Genomic DNA, 21,506 nt, shown 5'->3' on the forward strand with positions numbered 1-21,506 from the left:
AGTAAGACCTGTTTAGTACGATACAGTTGGTTTGGATATTTTCTATCGTACTAACTTGGTATCGCACCATAGTAGAATATGTATATTTCGTGTTTACATACAAAGTTCTATAGGAAATAACCCCTTATATCCTTCTGCTTTTGTGCATTCAATCTCCTATCCTGTATTGACCTCTGATGTTTATACAGGCTAGTTATTAAATGCGTTTCGCCCCGATCCTGCTGCTCTTCATATAAAAGAAGCGTCTCTAATGCATGAATAGCATCATTTATTGGAACCAGGGGGGTTTCAGGTATGGTTTCTGCATCTGCATCATCATCATTATCATCCTCTCTGGTAAACTGGGCTAGCACTATATCATCTATAGTCTCAATGCCATCTTGCACTACCTCATCCATAGGATTAAGGAAGTTCTCAATGCTCATTGGGTCTAGTAATAAAGGCCTTAGCATTTTCAAACCAGCATTGAGTTCATTCATTAGCTGCTGCTGTACTTGATAGTCTTCGCCATCTATCAATGCCTTATTGAAGCAATTGGCAATAGTTTGAGCGGAAATATCAAATTCCCAGGCCTGAATCCCCCATTTTAGTGCTTGAAGCACATTCATGGTTTGAACAGGATCACGACCTGCGTCACATTCAGCTGCTATAAACCTTACCCACTGGCGTTTCCAGTAGGCCTTCCAGGTTCTGATGATACCCTGATCTAATGGTTGAAACCGGTTCGTTGAATTAGCCGGAAGCCAAATGATCAAGGTGTTTTGAAGCGGTGAAGGACTATTATTAATAGCCTTTACTGCGATTTCATGCGCAGAGAAATTGTCCATAAGAAGCACTACCTTCCTATCAACCATCTGGCTATCAAACCATCGAAGCCACTCTTCAAAGATCTTGCCAACCATCCATGCTCTTAAATTCGATCTCCATTGAAGATTGAAATTCTTAATATTGATGTGAGCGGCGGCAAAGGCGCGGGGATTTTGAGTTGTTCCAATAAACCAGGGAATCAATTTCTCAGAACCGTCGGAGTTACAGCAAAATAATGCTGTGATCTTTGATTTTGTTGCCCTTTTCCCGATAAATTTTTAGTAGCAAGGCTTCGATCAGGGGTTCGTCTCCAATAAAGTCCAGTCTCATCACAATTGAAGATATCTCTTGGATGATATACTTCGAGTGCATGTCGGATAGGAATCATGGCTTCACTTGCGGACAGCGGTGTGCTTCCGTCTTCACTAGCGTGTAGCCGATTCCGAATTGATTCCCGGCTTTGGAAGGCATCCAGCCAACCATTACTGAATGTTGGCATCGATTGACCTTCGTATGTTGGTATTTGGGTCCAGAAGAACCGTACTTTTTCCCGAATAACGTCTTGCGTTATTGTGATCTTCTCTTGCGCGAGAACGATCCAATGTATAGGTGCGGCTTCGAGGTCTGGCCCACTTCGCAGTGCAGCACCGCTTCGCGTTTATCGTATGCTCGGTCGGATCGGTATCGAGATATCGATATTTAGGGGAGAAGATAGTGGATAGGGTGGACTGGGTAGGGCGATGGTCATAGGTCTCATTGAACCAGTGAGCAAGCTGAGTTTGGGTAGCCGAAGGGTGCTTGCGGTGCTGCTCTCTGACAGCGATCTTTTGCTGGTTCTTGACGGGGCGTTTAAATTGGTTTTAATTGGTTGAATATTAGGTAATTAGGTGAATAATGACCTGGATAGTACGATAATTGTAAGGGGGCCCTGGGAAAGTTGCGATATTTGTATGGGAAACCAAATTTTCGGTGAAAAATTATCGTACTAACCCGGGTATCGCACTGACCCAGAATCGTACTAAACAGGTTTTACTGTATATAGTTTAGAGAAACACCCAGTGAAAAGTCCTAGAGCGTTTTGCTGGTATTCCCTAACCGGCCGCTACTTTGATTCGAAGGATCTAGTAGTATAAGCCTCTGCGGATCATTGCTCGCAAGGCACGGAACATCGAGGGAAGTCTCGTCACTTGGTCTATGACTGCTCACTAATTACAATTTTGCCACGTGACCAAACTTGCGAATTTTCGTTATTCGTGCCGACCTCTAGGATAAAAGATGTAGTTGGAGTGGCAAAAATGTGGAAAGTCGCCTTGTGGATATATACAATCTCGCTCGGCGTTCTGGATCAACCTTTCCTGTCACCAAACTATACACTTACCGATAAGGAATCGCTGAATGTAATCACGAAACTTTTGTAAACTTTATCGAACCCTAAGTTACGGTGCTTGCACTTCTAGAATATAGTTTGTTTGAAAAATGTTTCCTACTTCTGCTTGGCTACAGTACATCCCGAAACTGGTGCGACCACCTACACTCTTCGATTGATTCTCCAGCCCCAACGCCAAGAGACGCCAGCCTATATTAGGAGTTTTTACGGAGTACCCCTGTTAGTTGGACGTGTATTGCTTCTTATGTAGATTACATAGTACTTGGATTTGCTTGTAAATGCAATTCATCCGACACCTCCATACCCCCCCACCTTTGAAACTGCCTCCCGAGGGAGGGGTCTCTTAACAATCAACCACTTAGTTTTAGGGTGGTCAACCCTATAGAGTCGAGAGAACGGGTGGGTAAATGCATCTCTGATCAAAAGTTGCACGAAAGAAAACCCTCAAAATATTTGCCTTATGTCTTTATCTAAAATCGTTCTATCGCCCTTATATCACCACCCTCGTTCTATTAAAAGGCCATTTTAGGTAGTAACATTGGAGGAAAGAGGTAGGCAAGATAAAGGCTAAAGTGTAAATTCAACCGAAAAACATTCGTGTCCAAGTACTGGTTCGTTACAATTGTGAAGCCTATTTTATTGTTTTTTCTCAGCGACTGCTAGCAAATGGTCCGCATTCCCTATTAGTGCCTCATCATCTGTAAACTGCATCACAACATCCACCCAAAGCTCGTAGTCTTTTTGTGGCAAGGCCACTAGCTTTGAGGATAGCCCTCCACCTAGAAACCCTTCGCAAGGCACAATCCTGTTTAAAGAAATTCCCACTGTATGCTGAGCTGCGCAGAGCCCACTAACCATTTTAAAAAGCTCCTTAATCTCGCTGACATGCGTATGGTGCATTGCACGAGATGGATTTCTTGTATATTTGCCCGACAAGAGATACTCTCTGTAAAAGCTGTAGTACTCCATCGCAAGACGCGCCGGGTCCCGTTGAGCAATATGTCTTAGATGCGCGTATTGAGTGACAAATGCGACGAGAAGAAATCCTCCGGGATGGAGTAGGGTGGTGCAAGTGTAAAGGACTTTGGAACGTTCAGACTCTTTAAGAAGGTGATACATTGGACCCTGGCAGAGGATCAGATCATATGATGACGTGGTGCTTTAGGATCGTCCTTATCTGGATGTAGCTGTATGGCTCGCGCATCAGCCCGGACAATGGCATCTATAGTTACGCCGGACTCGGTAGCGAAGGACTTTGCCATGTCGAGCTCTGACTGCGATATATCGACGAGAGTAACAGATTGGCCATTTCGCGCAAGCTCGACAGCTTGACATATCGACTCTCATTAATAGGGATTATCGCTAAACCAAACATATCTCCGGCACTTACCATATCGGCCGGTGCCTCCTCCCAGATCTAAGATCCTTAATGGTTTCTGTAGACGTTGTCCCAGTCGTTCTAGACATTGATTAATTACCCTCATTGAAATCGAAAATTCAAGACGACAGGCATTAAGTCGATCGTGCTCCAGAGCGGCATTGTGGTTATACCAATCCATAACGCGTTGTGGGTTAGTCATTTTAGTGAGGTATATTGGTTGTTGTTGTATTAGAAGTTTAGAGGCATTATGAGTTATTTAAACACGGCTAGAATCAATAATACACATGGTAGCGTTGCATTTAGAATCAGTTAGCTATTGTATTTTGGCTCGTATTCGCCTAGATGCTCGTGTCTCCCGATTAAATGCCTCATATTATTAGCAGGATGTTGACAATACAGCCCCACTGTCTGTTGCCCGATGCATCCCTTTACCTCGTGGGATCCTCTCTTGTCTATGCTGGAGAGAATGAATAGCATACATCTAGAAAGTGTCCCAAGAAAGATGTTCAATACATGTTATGAGGAAGTAATGCCAGTGCAGTTTAGGTTAGATGCCAGAAAACCTCTCTAGATAAATGTGGAAATAGGAACTAGGACAACGATAATAAATTATTGCATGCGTGTCAACCTTAAAGAAGGTATTGTACACAGATGAAGCTAGCGGGTGCACTTTATTGGGGGGTCGGCTTAGGTCGCTCATCCCACTGTATCAGAGATCTCTTTTAATATAATAATGATTCTTCAATGGCGTCCGCATCGCTTACCTGTAACGGGAATATTGCATTTCTAGCTCTATTCCTAATACAGACTAGCGGGCCTTAGCATTGCGGCTTGAGAAACAATGAAAGAGTGTAGGTGATGGCACCAGTTTCGAGACGCACTGTAAGGCCTCAATGGCACTTGAGATATATAATTCCAAGGTTTGACTGATAGAAACGTCTATTTCGGTAACACAAAACCCGGGGAAACGGAAGAAATATTAATACGCACATGCATCATATGAATAATATGAACGCGAATATGAATAATGCGCTTATTCGGGCGAATACTAACTTCATTTGTTCATAGTGACATTCATTTTTGTGTTTCAGAGCCCTAGGCCTCGGAGGAGCCGCGAGCTTCGTCTGATTGGCTTCCGCGAGCAGCGACAGCTACGCTTGGTGGCAGTCCGATCAAGAGCGGTCTGCCTAGTGTTTAGCCCGCTAGTTGACCCGAGCATATCTCATCTCTCGATACGTATTATGGTTTCATCTTAAATTGACTGTCTGACTTGTTCCATTTCATCAACAACCTTTTACTCCAGCGTCCACCATTTTTCCCCATGGTTTCTCCATGAGATAGGTCATGCCCGACTACCCGACTTTCGTCTCTACGATGTTATATCGTCTTTCTACAGGACCCGGTGCCCAGTCATATGTCATAGATTCTTGTATGTAGGATCAGGGCATTATCCTTGTCTTCTTCGAATATTCGAGAATTCAAGAAATGTATCAATACGAAGTGAGAAATTAATCCCGAACCTCGACTAGCAGACGTGATATTAGGGTATACAGTAGGAGTGAAACATGGAAGATTAAATAATACCGAGGAGTGAGAGCAATAGATTATTTTGGCGATAAATTAGAGACTAGGTCTTGAACATAGCGATGGGACTTGCCAAATAGTGTCTGTAGGACTGTATGCATGTGAGAGACGACCCGATCGGGCGACAGAATTGAAGCTCGCACCATGGTATTCAAGAATCTCCACAACAGCAACAACAACGTAAACTGCATTTAACGCATCAGTCGCATCCATCGCATCAATTACAGTCACAGCGTTGAAAGCATTGAATCGTCTTCAGAGGACCAATTTGAGAAGCAAAATCGAAGGTAGCGGTCCAAGTTGTAGCAATGCTTGAAAAGGCAATGCGCGGCGGGTGGGTTCATCATCTTGAGACTGTAGTTTGTAGCCCATAGCTTCGATCGAAGCATGTAATTCTCGGCACTACAAATCGAGTGTAATCACGTTGAAACTTCGACCTGCTTCTTAAAAAAAATTCCTATAACTACAATCATATTTATGTATTCTTATTGGAATCATGTTAACCAAAAACAGAAGATCATAAGCGTGCTGACAGCTAATAATTTCAGCTATAAGGTGTCTGCAGTGGTAGTGATACGTGGCTTTGAGAAAGAGAGAAGTGAAAAACGAGACAAGTGTGCCTTGGGATTGTCCAACAGTAAAGCAAACCTCTGATATCAAGTAGAATTTTTTATGATATTGTAATGAAGCCTACAGCGCGTATGAACAAAGAAACTGTACTCAGAAAAAGCTTAAGAAAAGTCACATAAGTCTTGGAGGTGTACGTAAAAGTTAGCCTCTAGTAACCTGTTTAAGACATAATTCCTAATTTCGTTTGAAACAATTCGAAAGGTGATATACCTGTGAGAACTATAGTATGCAGTGAGAAAAGGAGGTTAAACTCAAAGTCTGGTTGGTATATTGCTTTTTCTGTCATCCTGTGGGTCTTAACGCGCCTTCCAGGACCCCTGACTATATGCGCAGCAGTATGTACGTTTCTTTGGCTACTTGTCGTGATCAAACAGACAAATATCATGGTATTATACATGCCTACAATGCTAGAGAAACAACCCGAAAAAATAGGTGCGTAGTGCTATTGAGTACATTTACTAGTGTAATTGAATGACATTGAGACTAGGCTCAAATAGAGAGACGTGTTGCCAATAAGGAGAGAAAGCCCTTGAGAAAAGAATGTGACAAAAAAGACCCTAACGAGTATACAATGCATACACAATATGAGTATTAAGTAGACAACAAGAATTACCGACACAAATGATTATACGGTCTGAAGAAAATTCCAATTGGACCAATGTAAAACCGAAAGATACCATTCTGTAAGTCTATGAGGTCTAGCGATATCATAGAGCATCAATTACTCGTCAAACATCAACTCCGCTACTTTGTGCCAATAACACTAAGGGAGACCAGTTGTAGATAGACCCTGTGTTCTGCAAAGACAACTGATATAGAGCCAACTCTTGTTCGGTGATCGAAAGTAGCATTTCATGCGAGAGTATTCTCTTGATACCCTGTATGATTTCACGGAGAGCCATCAAATAAGTGTTTGTGCAGAGTTGCACTAGCTCAGGCTTGAAATATCCAGTTTCCGACTCGATGATCTCAAAGTTCTGCTTTCGCAAACTGTTTGGCAGGTTCGAGACCCAGCTATAGCACCCAAAATATCAGTAGCTAAAGCTTTATCACCGTCTAGTAGAAAAACACTTACCTGTAGTCAAGCCCGACTTTTTTGAAAATCTCGTTTATGTTTCGCTCAAACTTTTCCGCTTCTGCACCTTTGATACGTTGGTGTACCAAATCGGCATCTTCCCATTGTATATACCCTCCGGGCTCTAACCTCTCCTACGTTAGCTTTATATTAATTTGCATTAGTCTGCACGAGTGGTCATACTCAAGAGGTGCTTCACGTGGCTAGTCAATGTTGATATATCACTTTCCCGCAGATTGCTCGCCCACATCCGCAGATGCACCACATCATATTGACCAGAAAGAGACGAAGGCGGATCAACCAAAGAGTCCAGAACCCCTAGCGTAACATTTTGGGGCCATAGTCCCTTTTCCGGGAATTGACTTTCGGATATGTCAAAACCGTGTAGCTGAACTGTCGGTGGAAGCTGTCTTGCAAGGTCAAATATCCAAACCCTATTAAAAATGCAGAGTCAATATAAGGCCGGAAATGTAGACAAATGGAAGGGAGGCTAGAAACTTACGCCGTCCCTGTTCCAAGCTCAGCAATCTTCATATACTCAGTTACAGGGATATGGGGATGTAGCTCATAGCCTCTATGGAGTTTCCAGAGAAGGTGCTGTGCATCTAGCCTGTTATTCATTAGGTCTCTTATATGCCAAAGAAAAACATAGGTCAAGCTACCTAACCGAGTCCATAATACCTCGGCCTAAAACATAATCGTCGTTCTGAGTCATGATTTTATTCCTTAATGAAAAGAAAAATGATGTCGATAATGCTTCGATTGAGTTTCAAAGAATGTAGAATCTAACGGGAGTCTGGCTTAAGGTAGTGGTTGCTGTCTAATTTTCAGATACCATAAGTGTCTCATGAGTTTATATAGCCAGACATTGCTCTAGGCCTTACTAGGGATTTGCTGCTTGATTGGTACGTAATATAACACATGAATAACTGCAAGACTTCAATTTTGGAAATCCATGACAGCATGGTGACACTATTCTTGGTTTTTTACAAGATGATTATCAACCGGTATCACACGACATCCTGTGATATACTAGATGATCAACCGATAATGCTAAATCGGGGTAGTCATTAACTTGGCTGGAATGCAGATCGATATTGAACTGGTCGTGAAAACTATCTTATCTACCTCTTTGGTATTATGAACTGTGGGAGTGCCCGATATAACACAAACTGGGTTAGTACCCGAGATAACACAAACTGGGTAGTGCTCGAGATAAATTTCATTGCAGATATACAGGTTTTTGGCCACCATAGCCATTTGTGCACTACCAATAGCCTTCCTCAAATGGCTTGGAACATATCTCCGAGATCGACTCGCATTACGCTACATCATGCTGCCTTGTAAAAAGTCAAACCACGCCACCAATATGTCGGAAACATTCATTAGACTTTGGTTTATACAAACAGAAGCACGAGCAGTTCGCGAAGACGCGTCCTTGCTTGGAATTAAAACTGGAAACCATGAAAATTGAAATTCGATCAACCAAAAATGAAAGAGCTGAATGTTAATACAATCAAAGTATATGTATGCTATATGCTCCAGAGAGGTAAATGTTGCATAATTCTAACCTGCGTTAACCCTGAAGTATGGCTGAACACGGTAAGAAATATGTTTATCAGAAATCCTGCCGCGAATCCACTTCTCCCACGGATCTCGCCAATAAATCCAGTAGATTGTTTCTCGGCTTATAGTGAATCCATTCTCTCTAGTCTAATGAAACATTAGAAGGAGGAGAGATTTGACGATCAACCTGCGGGCGCCCCTAATCGGAAATACATCGAGACTGCTATCTAGTACGCAACCTTTCGCAGCGGTGTACTCATTAATCTGAGAGGGGGTTCAATAAGGAATTGATCAACGATAGACTGGGAGCTTGGTTGTTGTAAAGGTATGATAACACACATGATTAGAACATCAATTTGTTAGAGAGGGGGGGAAAGGTATAAATATGTTGTTCTACCCAGGTAATGTCAATTTAATATTCGACAACTCAAACTCCTCTATATCTGAAAATCAATCAACAAACAATTTCTATTCAATTAACAGACATACACAATGTCTTGTTATAAAATGTCTGTTACCTTCATCAGTCAAGCCCACGCTTTAGAGACCGTCGTCTCGGTTCTAGCGAGGCACAAAACCGATGATTACTACGCATATGAACGAGGGGAAAATTGGTTTATAGGCATTGGAAATCAAGCATCGTTGATTTTTGACTCCAAGGGAGAGACTGTCACCATCGATAAAGAATCCAGTCAAACATCACGTCCATTGGATGGATCTTCTATCACTGATGTTGCAAGGGAATTTGTCTCCGATAACAGTAAGAGCGGTTGCAGAATATTCGGCCAAGCTGGGTTTAATTATGCTGCACATGTTCGTGGACAACAATTTACACCTGGAAATTGGCCTCTTCTAGCCCTGCTAGTTCCCCGAATCGAGTTGCTACTTATTGGACATACCATTACTCTAAAGGGAATTGAGGAAGAAGAGGTGAAGAGCTTATATGAGTTCGTCCGGTATCACAGTGCTAGTCTTTGTCTTACCTGTCATCAGAGTGTCCAACATATTGACACGCAAGACATCGAAGGCAACTACACTGCTAGGGTCGAAAAGGCTCTCCTTGATATAGCTCAAGGCCAGTACGTGAAAGTCATTCCGTCACGCATCTTAGAAATCGAGTATAAGATAGACATGCCGGCTACTCTTCTTGCCGGCCGGCGTTCTAACAATCCTGCACGAACATTCTCCCTAAGTCATGCAGGCTACCAGGCTACAGGATTTAGCCCGGAGCTAGTGTTTTCGGTGGATAATGGAAGGGTGATAACTGAGCCGTTGGCTGGAACGCGATCAGCCAAAGGAACAGAAGAAGAAGTGAAGAAACTGCGACATGAGCTTTTGAATGATCCGAAGGAAATTGTAGAACATGTCATATCAGTGAGGGAAGCAATCGAAGAGCTTCGGCAGCTGTGTCCACCAGATACGATCAAGGTGGAAGATCTGATGTCAAGCAGAGCACGCGGCTCTGTTCAACATTTAGGGTCTAGTGTTGCTGGGACATTATTGCCCGAAAAAGATATGTGGGATGCGTTTAATGTCCTTTTTCCGTCAATTACGGCATCCGGTATACCAAAGAATGCAGCCATGGAAGCCATACAACTCCTAGAGGACAAGCCGCGAGAGCTCTACTCTGGAGCCGTGTTTATGATTGAAAATTCAAAATCTTTTGAGGCAGCACTGGTCTTGCGCACTGTGTTTCAGGATGAGAATCGTGGTTGGATCCAAGCCGGGGCGGGCGTCATCTCTCAATCTAACCCGCAACGGGAGCTGGAGGAAACTCGCGAGAAGCTGGCAAGCATCGCACCATTCGTGATTCCGGACATGCCAACATGAAGGGAAATTGGGATTGGAAGTTCAACCCTGCGTTGGAGACTATCACTAGGGAAGGAAGATTTGCCAAATTTACGAAGGATATTGTTAGGGGCTGTTTATTGTCGTTTTACACACTATCTACGACCCTTCGATAGACTTTGACAGACTTAGATAGTTAATTTTCGGTAACACTATGTTAGGACTGTTACGAATAAAGTTGCGAATATAATTCGTAGCAAATGTGGAATGTGAATGATTTATTCGCAATTTACTTTATACAGTCAATAACAAATGATACATCTCTCTCACTCTTATGTTAGCTTACACTTGACTTATAGAAAAGCTGTATAACAAGAGAAACCTGAAACTATGCCTGTTCTGCATTATTTAGTTGGACACATAACGACCTCTTTGAGCCCATTCTGGGCTCCAAAGCCATAGACACAACAAGCTCTGGGGACTCGTTGATCTCCGAACCGCAGCCATTCGAAGGGACGGCTTTCAAGACCTAAGAGCCTGAGGCCCGTGAGCTTCTCTAACTCTATGCGCCTGATTCCGATACAAGCAGCGATTGGGAGCTCGAGAAACCCGAATACTGGAATATGGGGAATCCACAAGGTTTAGAATTGGCCAGAATCAGGCAGTCTAATGCGAGAACCCTACAGCGAGTGCCTACCATCATGAAGAACAAGACCGAAATATTGCTTTTAAGGTAGAACGGGAGCAGCAAATCTGTCGGCCCCCACCGTATTAACCATTGAGATATAGTGTTCGCTCAGACGTTCGCTATCTCGAAATTCCCATATTCGGTTAACTGGGTTCTATTTATAGGTCATATAACAATAAAATCAGGGTCGCTGGTAGACAATTCGTGTGGTGAGATGCGTGAAATTGGCCCTGAAGTGCGTTTTAATTATGAATACATAATGACCTACTGGATGCTCAAAAAGTCCCTGACTGCTTTTCGCTCGGCCAGAGATGTTGGAGATGTTTCAACTGTGGATTTTGATCAGGAGCCTTTTCTTTGATCCACCTACATGAGGTCCAGTCCCTGCGACCGCAGCGGTGGCTCTCGTTCTGGTCATGAATGACCCGTTGGAATGCCGCAATCATGTTATCTGTTTGGCATGTTGAAATTGTGCCGCAAAAGTCAATAGTCAAGTTAGGATCCTAGAGAAGAGTCGCAAGATCAGACGCATTTAGACGATCCACCCTCCGCTTGGAGCAGACAAATTCTTCTGGCAGCCACTCGGCAATTTTACCGCCTGGTATTCCCGGAGCCTGTTCAAAGACTTCGTCCTCCTCTCCAACTAACATCAAGCCAACCGCGACTCCAGATAGCCAAGCTAGGACCATGCCCTCTCCCTGGAAGCCTGCTGAAATCCATTCTGCCGGTGGTTTTGCATCTTTGCTCGAGCGCGAAGTTCGGACTTTTCGTTGGGTGATTCTCTGGTCCAGAACGCCAACATAAGGCAGCAGGTCCGGCGTGAATCCCATACAGCCAGTCCAGGCCATTTTCACCCTGGCACCGTTATCAGCCCCCCAGTTGTGCGCCCCAAATATCGTGGGCAAGAGACCATCCAGATAGGCCTGGACAGCGTAGCTGCTTCGGTCATCTCGCCAAATGCCGAATTCATCCAATCCCTTTTCTGGTGATTGAACCACGCCACCGCCTGCCATAAGCTCACCCGTTCCTGGAAGTTGACTGATATAGTCGAAACCGCGCTTGTGGACGAAGCTCCATGACCTAGCACCGCCAAGCTTGGGAAATAGAGTTCCTGGCTCTTGCGCCGTCATGTGTCCTCGCACGGGGAATATTTTGCCCTTCAATCCAGGAATAAGGTTCGCTGCGAATGCGTCTGTGGCATGGATAATATGGGTTGCAGTTATCTCTCCACGAGGTGTATGAACAGTGAATGGCCTCATAGGATTATCTGGATTGACTTGGATATCAGTTGCAGGAGTGTTGGTCTCAATGGAGAAGGTATCGCTATATGTCGAGAGAAGCGATGCATAGAGAGCTGTAACGAAGCGATATGGCCAAAGTGCTCCAGCCTTGTAAGTTATGATGCCATAGCAATGCTGTGGGTCGATTTTAAGTTCCTATATTATTAGTAAGTTATCAAGTAGAGAAAGAATTTTTGAATCTCACTTCACACGCTTCGGTGCCGTCATGAACCACGATATCTTCAGCCATGCCAGGGGCATCCTGTCTCAGCTCCTGCACCATTTTTATCGCTTTATTCCACATCGTTTTGTCGGTAAAAACATCCACAGTCTGTACTTCTCGAGCCCCGCTAATTTTCAGGTCTTCATTTTGTTGCACGAAATCAAGTATAACGGCCAAATGTCGACGCTGAAAATTGAGTATTTTCTTCGCATGCTCCACCCCAAATCTCGCTTTGAGTGTCGCATATTCCACATACGGCGAGCATTTGATATGGCCACCATTTCTTCCAGTTGCGCCACTACAAAGATTTCGCGCTTCTAAAACGACAATTTTCAGAGAAGTCCCACGTTTGTGCGACTGGTTGAGGATTGAATATGCCACACTTGCGCTGGAAATACCGGAGCCAATGATGACAACATCGGCTGTAGTTGGCAAATCGGGAGACTGGGCGTCAACTAAGTTTGGAAATGGCGGATCTTCTTGCCAATACGATTTGGATGGATTTGGGACTGGAAGTGTGACAATGGAGAGACGAGCAAGGAGCGAATCAAAAGAGTGTTTAGTTTGACTGAGCTCGGAGATGACGGCGCTCAGATCAAGGTAGACCCGGTAGATGCTAGAGAAAATGGCCCCCATCGCGTTCCAAAGTCAAAATCTGTTCTGTTTGAAGCCAGCAGCAGCTTGAGCTGGGCTTATGTGAGCAGGACGTGAGATGAACACGTCGGGCTCGGGAAGTCAGACATAGCGTAGCCGGCCTTTCATAATCTACTATAAATAACTACGAGACATCAATCACGTGATAATCTATGGGGTTAAGTGATCCCGAAGGTTTGCTATGTCATCAGAGCCTGAGGCAGTATGTAGGCCTGAGGCTTCAATGCCTAAGGTAAGTTACCAATTGCTACACGTAAAATTGGGTTTTCACGAAGCGAATGTCTTCACATTATTGCTCAAGTAAGCCAATTGGAGTGTTTAGGTCACGCTTAATTAGTGGGATCAAGCTGTCAGGTAAAGCTCAGTAAGCAAGCCATCTAGCTTGCTAAATAATCAGGTCATTTAACTAACTAAGTGAGTGGGTGAGGATTACGTAGTACACTAAAGGGACGTGCTCAATTTGACTTAGTGAGCAAAAAGCGGCAATGGGTGGGCACTAAAGCGGAAAGCGAAAGCCATGTGGCGTGGCCTAAAGTCCGGTGCATACGTAGGGTAGATCTACCCTGCGTCACTCTGATGTAATGAGTTATCGTATGTTGCCAATGATATAGAAATATGTATATAAATATCCCGTCGCCAAGAAGATTGTCACTGTCAAGCTTTTGAGGTTAATTCACTTGGCATCTTTCCCTTAATTGCACATCTTCTCATACAATGGCTCACAGTAGTTCTTCTCACCATCTCCACCAGTAAGTAACAACACCATCCACCCAATCCCAAGCCACTAACATCCCCAGTGTCGGCAATTGGATGCCAGCAGACCACAAAGCCCACAAAGAATGGCTAGGCGGTATAATCCAAGAAGTCGACGACAACGCACCCCTGCACCCCGTCCTCCAGGAGTTCCAAACCCTAATTGAAACAAACACCCGCATCTACATGCTCCTCACATCAATGTTCAAAGAGGTCCCCCGTCGAAAACGTTACGGCCACGACCCAACCGGAAACCCCGAAATCAGAGACTACCCCCACTTCCTCCAGGTCCTCAATCACCTCCTCACCACCGCCCCCTCATGGACTGATAAATCCCACCGCGTCGGCTTGGTCGGTTTACCCATTAACGCGGTCCTCGATTGGCCAATGGGCACACCGAGCGGGTATGCGGCATTCCTTGATCCGGACATCAACCGCATGATTAAGAAGATTTTGAACGTCTGGGGTGACTTCCTGCGCTCGCCTGCGTCGGCTTATGTGCTTGGATCTTCGGAACATGGATGGTTCGGTGAGATGGGGAGGCGTGATCTCACGGCCGTTGCGCGCATCGGCCCCGTCGCTGCTACTAATATGCAGTTTGGGGACATGTTCGAGTGTGATCCCGACGCGGAGAACCATGGGTTCACTTCTTGGGATCATTTCTTTACTCGTGTTTTCAGGGAAGGCATCCGGCCTGTTGCTGACCCCGAGGATGGGAAGGTCATTGCCAATGCGTGTGAGTCGAGACCGTTCCGACTGGTTCATCATGTGAATGCTCGCGATAAGTTCTGGATAAAGAGTCAGCCTTATTCTGTTCTTGATATGCTAGGTCACGACTCTCTCGCGTCGCAGTTTGTTGGCGGGACTATCTATCAGGCGTTTTTGAGTGCATTGTCCTATCACCGCTGGCATGCGCCTGTGAGCGGTAAGATTGTCAAGGCCTATGTTGTTGATGGAACATATTATTCTGAGCCTTTGTTTGAGGGCGTCGGGGATCCTCATGGCGAAGCTAAGGAAATCGATATGGCGGGCCAAGTTACTTCGCAGGGATACATTACCTCCACTGCAACACGTGCATTGATCTTTATTGAAGCGGACGAGCCCGCTATCGGCTTGATGGCTTTCATCGGAGTTGGGATGGCAGAAGTTTCAACTTGTGAAATTACTGTGAAGGAGGGACAAAGAGTTAACAAGGGTGATCAAATTGGCATGTTCCACTTTGGTGGCTCGACTCATTGTCTTCTCTTCCGAAAGGGTGTTAATGTCTCTGGATTCCCAGAGCCTGGTATGGAAGAGAATGTGCCGGTTCGAAGCAGACTGGCAGTTGTGTCTTAAGATGAAATCTGCATCATGGGTCAAGCAACTCTTTGTATAGAATTAACATTGATAAATACAATATATTTCCTTCTCACTGTGGCTTTTCCGGTTGGAATGACACAGACACTTCAGACATCACCGAGACATCTACCACCGGGCAGCCAGATTGGTCCACTTTTCCACTTCATCGCCACCTTCTTCTTCTCCATACACACCGCGACGGCGGCGGTAATATCTTCCCCTGCTATTATCAGAAGCCCGTTGTGTCGTAGCCAATCTCTTAGCAACCTCATTTGCCTCGAAAAGACTAACAAGTCTTCTCTTCGCTGGACTTTGTCGTGCCTTTTCCTGGCATACACGCAACATAATTTCAACGCTCTCTTCGCGGTCGCTAGGGTCTTCGTAGCCTTCAATGAAGTATTGAGGCTGTCGTTCAAGCACATTTGCCCATGCAGGTGAGTCTTGGGATTCTGCATGACGGGAAGGTGGAGATGTTGTGTGGTTGACCCAGGCGTCCACAGCCATTTCGAGCGGAGTGGTTCCAGTCGAGTTCTCACGGTAGAGAAGATCAGGGCGGCGTTCAAGCAACTGACTCAGGACTTGAGGGTAGTTTTGTCTCACTGCAATGTGCGCTGGAGTGTTGCCCGCTCCATCGAAGAGCTCGAGGTGCTTCTGGTTAGTTGGAGCAGCCAAATCGAGAATAGCGTTTGTAATGGAAGTCACAATATAATTGTGAGATTGTGACACAACCACGGGCTGGATATTTCCGAATGAACTTGGGTTATTGATCGGCGAGCTTCCTTCTTGTGGATGGAACAGTTGGTATGAATCCAGCCAGTGTGTGAACGGCGTGTGGGCGTTGTCTCCAGCACGTTGCGCCAGTAGTGTGGGTATCAGCTGTTGATCCAATAGACCAACAAACTCGCTGAATGTTGCCGCATTCTTGCAAATTTCAACTTCATTTGTATTAAGAAGCATGTGAAGAAGGTTGTTCGCTTGGCTATCCCTAGTGGCCTGGTTGGCCCCCGCTGCTATCAATATGCGAGCGCAGTTGACCCGGCGAAGGGAGAAGGCCAAGGCCAGTGGAGTCTTTCCATTCTCTGACTGGAATTCCAAGCATTCAGGGTGATGGTCGACGAGGTATTGAACCAGGCGCTCTGACTCCTCGCTGGGCTTTGACATCACTGCGCAGTGGAGAACAAGATTGTCTATACACGTGTCAGTCCAGATAGTCCAAAGATAAAACTTGTGAGCGGCTTACTCCTTGTCTGTAGCCAGTTCAAAATAGAGGCCTCGAGTCCTAGTTTCGACTTGGCGATCCTCTTGATTTCCTTCCTTTCCACGTGAGAGTTGACGTACTCAAGGTAATACCGACCAGGGGCCGTACCAAGGAAGAACTCTGTGCTGGCAAGATTTCCTTGGAAGGCAGCAATCAAAAGAGGATTAAACATGTCAGAAGGGCTCACTGTCTCATTGCGACCAGCATTTGCCCAGTCAGAACGCTTTGCTCCCCGAATTGACAATCCTTGGTAGTACTTAGATTCCTTCGGAGCTTCGACTCCAGAATCAGCGCTCAATTTAGCCAGTGGGAGGCCAACTGCACTGTGTTGAATGAGCTTGACCAGACAATCCGTCCGCCCAAGGGAGATTGCAAACTCAAAGTCCATCTCTCTTGTCCAGTACAGACCCTCACCGGATGAATCCTCGCGTGCATAATTCTTCTCGGCTTCCAGAAGGAAATCCAAAAGAGCAATATCATGTTTGTAGACGGCATATTTAAGGAGATTGTCAATCTTGTTAGAAGATAAATCTTGGCTCGAGTAATGAAAGACTATCTCAGAAGGGGTGCAGTAGGTGGCTTGTTTGGAAGAATTTTGATCCAGGAACAGGGAAGCATTGAAGTTCGCTCGCAAAGCTGAGAGAGGGTGAACAGTGCTCTCGACTTGGGTAACAATCTCTCCAACATTTTCATGCGTGAAGGTATCATCAATTGTCTCACCAACGATATTGAGTGCATCATCGTCATCTGACTCGTCATCCGAGCCAAGCTCAAAACGAGTTTGACCACGAGATTCCTTTGGCTTGTATTGCTGGCGAAGGATTTGCAAAATTGACTTTGCAACATCGAGATGCCCACGCATAATGGAGATCGAAAGACATGAGAGCGAATAATGGCCAGTTACTGCGATCTCAAGGGGGGTTTCATCTGCAGCCGGTCCCCACATGCCAAGAGTTAAAGACTTAATGGTTTCAAGATCACCTTTCCAAGCGGCCTCAAAACTGCGATCATGATGTTAGCTTAGTTCGATCATGGAGGGTAAAAGGAGTATCATACAGTTGCAGATATCCATCGCGACGAATGTCATTCAGACCAGGGACGTTGAATTTGAACTGGATGTTGAACGTCTTTTTAGCAACCTCTTGGTGGTAAGCCCGATGAGGCAAGTGCTTGGTTTGATGCGTTTCTTCGGGATGAAGTTCTGGCCATGTCTTTGCGCCTCTTACCAGAAGTTGCGCTTCAAGGTTCTCATAATCACAAATCAAACTGACCACAGCCTCTCTTTTCGAGGAAATACCGGATGCATCGAGATAGTCTTTCTGCTCCTTTGCAATTCTCTCTTCAGCTTCTTGGCTAGCCTTGCGCGAGTCTTTCAAAGAAGTCTTCGCAACAAGTCTCTGGTAACTGTCAATGGGAAACCTAGCCAAGTAATAATCATCGTCTCCATCAAACTGCATAGGCTGTCCGCGAATTTGCTGCGAGCCAGGGCGTTCATCCAAGTAATTGCGAAGCCTTTCCAGATTCTCGCGCGTAGAATCTAGTAAGCTTTGACCATTATTGCCGTATCTAGCCTTGAATGTTGTGTTTGGATTGACACCGCGATCAAGAAGGTCGATTGCAACCAGAGGCAGATCATTAGAGACAGCCAACATGATTGGCTGCGTAAAACTGTCACCAAGGCGGTCTTCGAGATTCCAGGGATGCCTGTCATCTGGATTAGCAGCTTTGTAAGCCTTCACGACCTCGCCAAGCTCAATCTCTGGCTTTGCACCCGCGCTCAGCAATTTGTGCGCCATTGCGGGCATCTTTCTTTTCAGAGCTTGCATAAGGGGAGAGGTGAAGGAGGGTGACCATTGATGCTCACTGACGGCAAAGTGGTTGATTGCCCGCTTCACGGCTGGCATGTCGTGCTCAAAGTACATGTCAAGCATATCACTCCTCCTCTCGTGGACACTGTAGTACAGCGCGGTCTTTTGTTTCAAGTCAGCCTGGGCCACCGAAGCGCCAAGGCCCAAAAGTGTATGCGTCATCTCAATTGCCTTTTCCAATGGAAGGGAGAAGGCAAGAACTAAATTGAGAATTGCTGCTTCGGGCTTTCTGTTATAGTCGTTCAAGATCTTAACTGGGAGCATAACATCAGCCCCGAAGGAGGAAACTAGCTCCTTGACGACATCGGTATGGCCGTTGAGCATAGCAAGATGCAAGGGTGAAGCGCGACTATCCCATGCGACCACATTCACATCGTAAACATCGGGCTCCAGGTCATTCTCTTCGATCGTGTCGTATGTGATGAGCGGGGGCTCTTGTTCAACCTTGACGTACGAGGCAGAGGTGCGAGAAGCATCGTCATCACTGTCATCATCTCTCTCATTATCTTCTTGATCGGTAGAGGGATCTTTTTCAATTTCCGTTTCTTTGTCCCTTTTCAAAGCATCCTGTTTGTTGGCCTCTTCCTGTTCGTTCTCACAACTCTTTGTGAGCAGAATCCGAACGATATCGAGGTTTCCGCGCGAGGCAGCAAGATGAAGTGCCGTTTTCCCGTCTGCCATGCGTGGAATCATCCGAGCGCCACGATCAACAAGCGCTTGAACGATCTCGGGAGTTGAAGAAATGCAGGCAAGTTGAAGTGGTGTTCTACCGGTGTAGTCACGGCGATCCGGATTGGATCCTTCCTCTGCAAGGCAAGCTTCCACAGCGTTCAAATCGTCCGCGACGATTGCCTTGCACAATCGCTCGGTGCGACCCACGTAAGCCATTTCTATCAAATAGCATTAGTCCCAAAAAAGTCGATGTTATAAAGCGAATGATAGTTCTCTCACCAGTCCAGTCGGTTTCGGTTATTGGATTGAAACTTCCAATTTCCTGGCGGCCAGGGTCATCCTTGAGGAAGCTGATGTCACCAGAAACGTAGATCTTGCTCTCTTCTTCGGCAATCTTCCGTTCTTCCTCGGTGATAGGCGTAGGGCAGAAGCCACAACAATCATGAACGACGTGCTCAGCCTCACCAAAAAACGCAGGATGACGATGAAGATACACCTCGCGGTCTTTGCCCTGATTCCACTGGGCGTTCAGAAGCAAGTCCTTGGTATACAACATCTTTTCAATCTTTTTGGCGTTAAAATTCCTGCCATATGGAATAGTCTATTTGATTGTCAGCAAATAAAAAATTGGCAGACTGAAAGTAGTGGTGCGAACAAAGGTGTGATAATCGGACACTTGGTCTGCCTCCTGCCACTCAGGAACTTCATCTTCCCAGTCATCCTTGATGTTTCCATGCAACTCTCTGCCTTGCCGGCGTCGCATGTAGATATTGAGAGCAGGGCGTCCGCGCTCTTCACGTCTCTTCCGTAGATATTCATCTCTATCATCTGACTTGGGAAGCTTTTCCAGGACGAGAAGTCGTGCAAGACCCACGGTTCTATTAAAACTTCGCTCGAAGATAGTCTGCCACTGTTAGTAAAAGGATTTCGGGGTTCAAAATGCCGGGTAATTTGGATGTCCTCACCGGATCAATTCTCGATCGGTCGAGCCCAGCCCAGAATACTTCGAAACCACGATGGGAATACTTTGACAACCGATTCTCATACGACGGGGAGCGGCGGCTCAGATCGACTTGATTGATCTGTGTGACATATGCGGCAATTGCGCGTGGTGAAGCATAGACCTGGCGACCGTCAAATGCAGCGCACGAAACATCAACATCGAAGCCGGTGAGGATCTCAGCTACCGAGCGGTAGATGCGAAGCACAATCTGCACATGTCGATTAGGGTATTGCGAAGCAATCGTGATAGTATTCTTTGTTCGGACTGTTGTGGTCTCATAAAGAATGGCGTTCTTGATCTGATCTTCGATATACTTGATTTTCTCAATTGCTTGTTCCTCGTTCAAGCCGTACAGGAAAAGATCTACATCAGATGCCGGTGCAAACTTCTCATGGTAATATTGGCGAAGACCACGCTTCGAATTGCGGTATTCTGCCGGAACTGGTAGTAAAGATGTGACAACAGCACTACCAGCGACAACCACGTTCGACCAGTCGATATCACTCAGACTGCCTTCGGTGAAGAGGGTGAAGTTGTTTCGGAATTCATCAAGAGTGGGAACAACTGCCGGTGACCCATTTGGCTTGCGATCTTTGTCACTCAAGGGCAGGACATACTTCGCCTGTTGCTCGGGTGTTTCGGATTCAAGGTCACGGGCCCGAATGCGAAGATCGTTGCAGCCGGCCTGGTCATACATTGGTACAATGTTGACAAGGTTATCTGTGACTAGAGGGCTCTCGGGCTCTTGGGCAAATGTCTTGCGCAGGACTGCATCGAATTCATTGTAGGGCTGGACCAAATCTTTGATGGGGGTGTTTGGTTGAGACTGAACGTAGTTCACAAATTCATTGTGTTTCACTGGGATAGAGGGTAAAGACGAAGCCATTGTTTCAGCTCTAATTGAGTAATTGAGTATAATAGTCAATCTTAGAAGAGATCAAAAGATTAACGATCAAACTACACAGAAATGTATAAGGTTTAAGTAGTGACTGTTTGACTTCATCCAACTTCGGTTAGTCTCAGAGGAACAGGCATCCTTAGGCAACAGAACCCACTTAGAATTCACATTGACCAATCAAAATAGCCTAATACATTTGCCAAGCATCACAGCAGGCATCAGACCTCAGTTGCCTAACATCTCCAGTTTCTCTAATTGATTTAAGACTTCATAGTGACATTTATTGATTGAGAGATACCTAAAGGAAATCTGAAAAATATCAAAGGCTAACTTGCGGCAGTAGCGCATCTGCCAAATTGCATCAACGCATCCGACCTGGCGTCTGTACACCTTTTTACGGTATCGAGTTTTGTGTGTGTTTTGGCCAGTAGCCATCTTTTCACTTTTGGCCTTTGATAATAGTAAAACCAATACACCCGATCTCATCTCGCTTACACTAAGTCAAAACCGCGTCTTACTTCTTACCTTTTCTTCAATCGCCAATTAAATCTATGCGGAACTGCGTTCAAACATCGTCTCGAGCCCTCTCCCAATGTTGAATATTGGGCCTAACCATACCAGCTCCAGTGCAACCCCTAGCCTCCTCTACACAG

General features: G+C 45.5%; 6 protein-coding genes across 6 annotated transcripts; 2 read left to right on the forward strand and 4 right to left on the reverse strand.

Moving 5' to 3' along the window:
- Nucleotides 1–3,330: 3,330 nt before the first annotated feature.
- N7529_001887 (uncharacterized protein) lies at nt 3,331–3,774 on the reverse strand (the record flags this gene model as incomplete). Its single annotated transcript, XM_057237418.1, has 3 exons — nt 3,331–3,534; nt 3,585–3,611; nt 3,673–3,774. 3 exons carry the CDS (start codon nt 3,772–3,774, stop codon nt 3,331–3,333), a joined length of 333 nt encoding a protein of 110 aa, XP_057102105.1.
- Nucleotides 3,775–6,517: 2,743 nt separating this feature from the next.
- N7529_001888 (class I SAM-dependent methyltransferase) lies at nt 6,518–7,579 on the reverse strand (the record flags this gene model as incomplete). The annotated part of the gene is made up of 5 exons (XM_057237419.1): nt 6,518–6,803; nt 6,865–6,988; nt 7,048–7,298; nt 7,367–7,474; nt 7,527–7,579. The coding sequence occupies 5 exons, from the start codon at nt 7,577–7,579 to the stop codon at nt 6,518–6,520; spliced, it is 822 nt and encodes a 273-aa protein (XP_057102106.1).
- Nucleotides 7,580–8,937: 1,358 nt separating this feature from the next.
- Nucleotides 8,938–10,260, forward strand: N7529_001889 (putative salicylate synthetase; the record flags this gene model as incomplete). The annotated part of the gene is made up of 1 exon (XM_057237420.1): nt 8,938–10,260. One exon carries the CDS (start codon nt 8,938–8,940, stop codon nt 10,258–10,260), a length of 1,323 nt encoding a protein of 440 aa, XP_057102107.1.
- Nucleotides 10,261–11,409: 1,149 nt separating this feature from the next.
- On the reverse strand, nt 11,410–13,045 carry N7529_001890 (NAD(P)/FAD-dependent oxidoreductase; the record flags this gene model as incomplete). The annotated part of the gene is made up of 2 exons (XM_057237421.1): nt 11,410–12,342; nt 12,392–13,045. The coding sequence occupies 2 exons, from the start codon at nt 13,043–13,045 to the stop codon at nt 11,410–11,412; spliced, it is 1,587 nt and encodes a 528-aa protein (XP_057102108.1).
- A 732-nt stretch (nt 13,046–13,777) lies between these two features.
- Nucleotides 13,778–15,151, forward strand: N7529_001891 (uncharacterized protein; the record flags this gene model as incomplete). Its single annotated transcript, XM_057237422.1, has 2 exons — nt 13,778–13,812; nt 13,861–15,151. 2 exons carry the CDS (start codon nt 13,778–13,780, stop codon nt 15,149–15,151), a joined length of 1,326 nt encoding a protein of 441 aa, XP_057102109.1.
- Nucleotides 15,152–15,280: 129 nt separating this feature from the next.
- N7529_001892 (uncharacterized protein) lies at nt 15,281–20,841 on the reverse strand (the record flags this gene model as incomplete). Its single annotated transcript, XM_057237423.1, has 6 exons — nt 15,281–16,341; nt 16,395–17,413; nt 17,469–19,170; nt 19,232–19,553; nt 19,608–19,856; nt 19,918–20,841. The coding sequence occupies 6 exons, from the start codon at nt 20,839–20,841 to the stop codon at nt 15,281–15,283; spliced, it is 5,277 nt and encodes a 1,758-aa protein (XP_057102110.1).
- Nucleotides 20,842–21,506: the final 665 nt, after the last annotated feature.

The sequence above is a fragment of the Penicillium soppii genome (assembly GCF_028829465.1).
Source record: "Penicillium soppii strain IBT 18220 chromosome Unknown utg000002l, whole genome shotgun sequence".
Taxonomy (NCBI): Eukaryota; Fungi; Ascomycota; class Eurotiomycetes; order Eurotiales; family Aspergillaceae; genus Penicillium; species Penicillium soppii.